Source organism: Sinocyclocheilus rhinocerous, unplaced genomic scaffold (genome assembly GCF_001515625.1).
Source record: "Sinocyclocheilus rhinocerous isolate Xijiao unplaced genomic scaffold, SAMN03320098_v1.1 scaffold2831, whole genome shotgun sequence".
NCBI classification, from domain to species: Eukaryota; Metazoa; Chordata; class Actinopteri; order Cypriniformes; family Cyprinidae; genus Sinocyclocheilus; species Sinocyclocheilus rhinocerous.
Genome location: NW_015659001.1, coordinates 450,936 through 454,782, shown reverse-complemented (window position 1 = coordinate 454,782; position 3,847 = coordinate 450,936). Strand labels below are relative to the sequence as shown.

Genomic DNA, 3,847 nt, shown 5'->3' with positions numbered 1-3,847 from the left:
CATCCTGCAAAGTTTTAAATCTGAAAGTGCACCGTGTATAAAGTTATTGTCTCTCAAAAGAAAGAGTCGACTCTGAATCATTGAAACGAGTCGTTTTTAAAAGGAATCCCATGTTGACCTCAACATGAAACATTAGCCTATTGCCGCCCACTTGTTGGTCTGAATGAAAATGCTAATTCATTCGTTGCCACTAGGTGCGCTTTTGGAGAGGTAAAAATAGCGGTTTCTCCGGTAACGGCTGTACACAAAGCAGCACTGCGCTCACAAACGCTGCTTTATTAGATTCTGAACACCAACTGTTGATTTTTACCATTATTATTTAGTAATATTAAAGTGCCCCAATTATGGATTTTTGAAAATTACCTTTCATGCAGTCATTGTAGTGTGTAACACAGCAGCTCTAAGTGAACGAAAACATCCTGCAACGTTTTAAATCTGAAAGTGCACCGTATATAAAGTTATTGTCTCTCAAAAGAAAGAGTCGACTCTGAATCATTGAAACGAGTCTTTTTTAAAAGGAATCCCATGTTGACCTCAACATGAAACATTAGCATATTGCCGCCCACTTGTTGGTCTGAATGAAAATGCTAATTCATTCTTTGCCACTAGGTGCGCTTTTGGAGAGGTAAAAATAGCGGTTTCTCCGGTAACGGCTGTACACAAAGCAGCACTGCGCTCACAAACGCTGCTTTATTAGCATTACAGGCAAGATGAAATGAAACCAATCGACCAATCACCGCAGATTAGCGTCACGCAAAGGAGGGGTTTGGAAAAATTAATCGTTGAGTGAATCGTTTGGGAGTCGTTGAGCAAGTAAGGTAAAAATAAATGCATATTATAAGACAATGGAAGTGTTTTTTGACCTTGCATGCATGTCAACCTGTTGTTGGGGACTCCCAAAACCAAAATATGAACCTTTCAAAACCCATAATAGGGGCACTTTAAAATTCTGACAGTTCAAACTAAAATTCCAAATACTATTTATAGGACAAAGTAGCTAGGGAAACATTTTGACAAACAAATCATAATTCAGCAGGACAATGCCCACCAAGTTACACACAAACCTTCAGGTCTGAGAACTGTTGCTGAATTTTGGGCCGCTCCATACGGTATTTCTCTATCTCCTCTTTCTCTCGCAGCTCCCTGCAGATACATCAACAAAATAAGCCAAGAGACACTACATAAAAACAAACAAGTGTAGATGAGAGAAGAAAGTTCACACTCACCTTCTTTCTTTGCGTCTCTCATCCATGCGCTTATCCAGTGCGGCGTAGATGGCATCCGCCTCCTCATCATCTTTCTCATACGGCCCACTGGAGAACAAACTGCCTGCGTAGCCGTTGAACTAGAGGATACAGAGGAAGAGATTCAGGATAACAGTACATATGAAGTTTTATATCTTAAAAAGTTACCAATAAAAGGACATAAAATAAGTGCTTTTCCTTTCACTGCCAGACACATGTGGTCTCAATCAATCCCTATATTTATTAAACAGAATTTTGTATATTCTTTTGCATGCAGTCATATAGGGGAACAGGTCAACATGACCCTCCTCAGCACAATTCATGATGAACTGCAGGTGTACCTCATCATAGTTAGTGTCATTCAGATCCTCGTCATCATCCTCTTGGTTTTTCTTCATCTGATCGCCCACCGTCCTCTTCCCAGGGGGTGCGTGCCGATCATCTACTGGGTCATTGGCATCGCGAGCGGGACCGATATCAGATCGCGTGGTGAAACCTGTGGCACTGAGGAGCACAACACGTCACAACTCGGTACATAACATAAGATACTACGACATGTACTACCGGTCAAAAGATTGGAATAGTGACCATTTTTAATGTAACTGAAAGAAGCCTCTTATGCTTACCAAGGCTGCATTTGCTTGATCAAAAATACAGTACAATCAGTAATATTGTGAAATATTATTACAATTTAAAATAACTGTTTCTTTAGTTGAATATATTTAAAAATGCATTTTATTTCTGTGATGCAAAGCTGAATTTTCAGCATCATTACTCAGTCTTCAGTGTCACATGATGCTTCAGAAATCAATCTAATATACTGATCTGCTGCTCAATAAACATTTCTTATTATTATAGTTGAAAAGACTTTAATTTTTAACTGGAGTAATGGCTGCAGAAAATTCAGCTTTGCATCACAGGTATAAATTACATTTGGATATGTATTCAAATAGAAAGCAATTGTTTTAAATTGTAAAATGTTATTGTATTTTTGATCAAATAAATGCAGCCTTGGAAACTTTTTACCGAAGTTTCAAAGTAGTGTAAATTACAAGACATCTTAAAACATAAAAACATAACATATTACTAAAAAATAACACAAACACAGCACAACACAATACGTAACACATTACAACAACATCAAGACAACAAATTACGCATCAACGAAACAACACAACACAGCGTTCTTAACTTTATACAGCTTTATACAGGCGTGTTATTATAATTATTAACACAGTGATTTATGCAGTGAGTGAGCTGTCTTACAGTTTTTAGACCGTCGTGATTATTATATGCATGTATGTATTGGTTTCTCACCCTCTACCCAGACCGGGCACGTAACCCAGCGGCGCAGACATGCCGAGTTTTGATCAAATAAATGCAGCCTTGGAAACTTTTTACCGAAGTTTCAAAGTAGTGTAAATTACAAGACATCTTAAAACATAAAAACATAACATATTACTATAAAATAACACAAACACAGCACAACACAAGACGTAACACGTTACAACAACATCAAGACAACAAATTACGCATCAACGAAACAACACAACACAGCGTTCTTAACTTTATACAGCTGCCTGGAAATCAGGCGTGTTATTATAATTATTAACACAGTGATTTATGCAGTGAGTGAGCTGTCTTACAGTTTTTAGACTGTCGTGATTATTATATGTATGTATGTATTGGTTTCTCACCCTCTACCCAGACCGGGCACGTAACCCAGCGGCGCAGACATGCCGAGAAACGGCTTCTTCTTCTTATTCAAGCCGCCCATGAGCGGAGAGGCGAGCGGCATCGCCGGTGCTCCCACTGCGGCTCCGCCGGTCCCTCCGGACGCGGCTTTGCTTGCAGTTTTCGCGGGTTGTTTCGCTGTAGCACTCGCCATCGTTGCGCTGCCGACAACACGCTTCACTTCCGGCACAACAACAGACGCGCTTCCGGTGACATGAAAGTCTTCTTTTAAAATATTGTAGTTGCCCTATAGCGCCCTCACAGGACGGGCGGTGTGAAGTAACTTGACCTAAATTCACCTGCTCTTTGTGCTTTTGTTTTGAGTTACATGGTTCTGTCATAACAGAAACAAGATGATATAACACGCAAAAAACAACAAAAAACTCTTAAAATACTGTGTATGTTGGTGGACTTAAACCTTCCCTTTTATCCTAAAGCATATGTACTCGATTTCAAATTTGTTATAGAATCAAATAATTACTTGCTATTATTTGTTGCTACTAGGATCCTGTTGGTTTCAAATTATGATTGAATTCCAGCTATCCTGATCTGTACGCATCCTTTAGGATTTTTGATTGAGTTAGTCCTTTTAATAGAAAAATAGATATTTTGGGCTAATATGAAAAGTATATTTATAAAGCTTTGGGCCATTTGAAGACAGTACCTCATCAACGTGAGTTTCATCTACAGAGGGCAGCAGAGGCTTGATTTCTACGGTGACAAGTATTTCAGAACAACACTTAAACGTTTGTATTTTAGTACTAGAATACTTACTGTTATTATAGCTAAATATGTCGAGACAATTAAAAGTTAACCAGTTAAATGTTAACCATTTGCAGTCTAATTCCCCTGAAAAGTGTAAAAACTGT

At 38.6% G+C, this 3,847-nt stretch overlaps 1 protein-coding gene across 1 annotated transcript in view; it reads right to left on the bottom strand.

Annotated features, from left to right (window-relative positions):
* LOC107723127 (pre-mRNA-processing factor 6-like) overlaps positions 1-3,175 on the bottom strand; it is a 26,025-nt gene extending 22,850 nt beyond the window's left edge. Inside the window, 4 exon segments of the mRNA XM_016531648.1 lie at positions 1,065-1,143; positions 1,227-1,345; positions 1,586-1,748; positions 2,942-3,175. Coding sequence (XP_016387134.1) covers positions 1,065-1,143; positions 1,227-1,345; positions 1,586-1,748; positions 2,942-3,132 — 552 coding nt within the window. The 5' untranslated portion in view covers positions 3,133-3,175.
* Between the last annotated feature and the right edge of the window lie 672 nt (positions 3,176-3,847).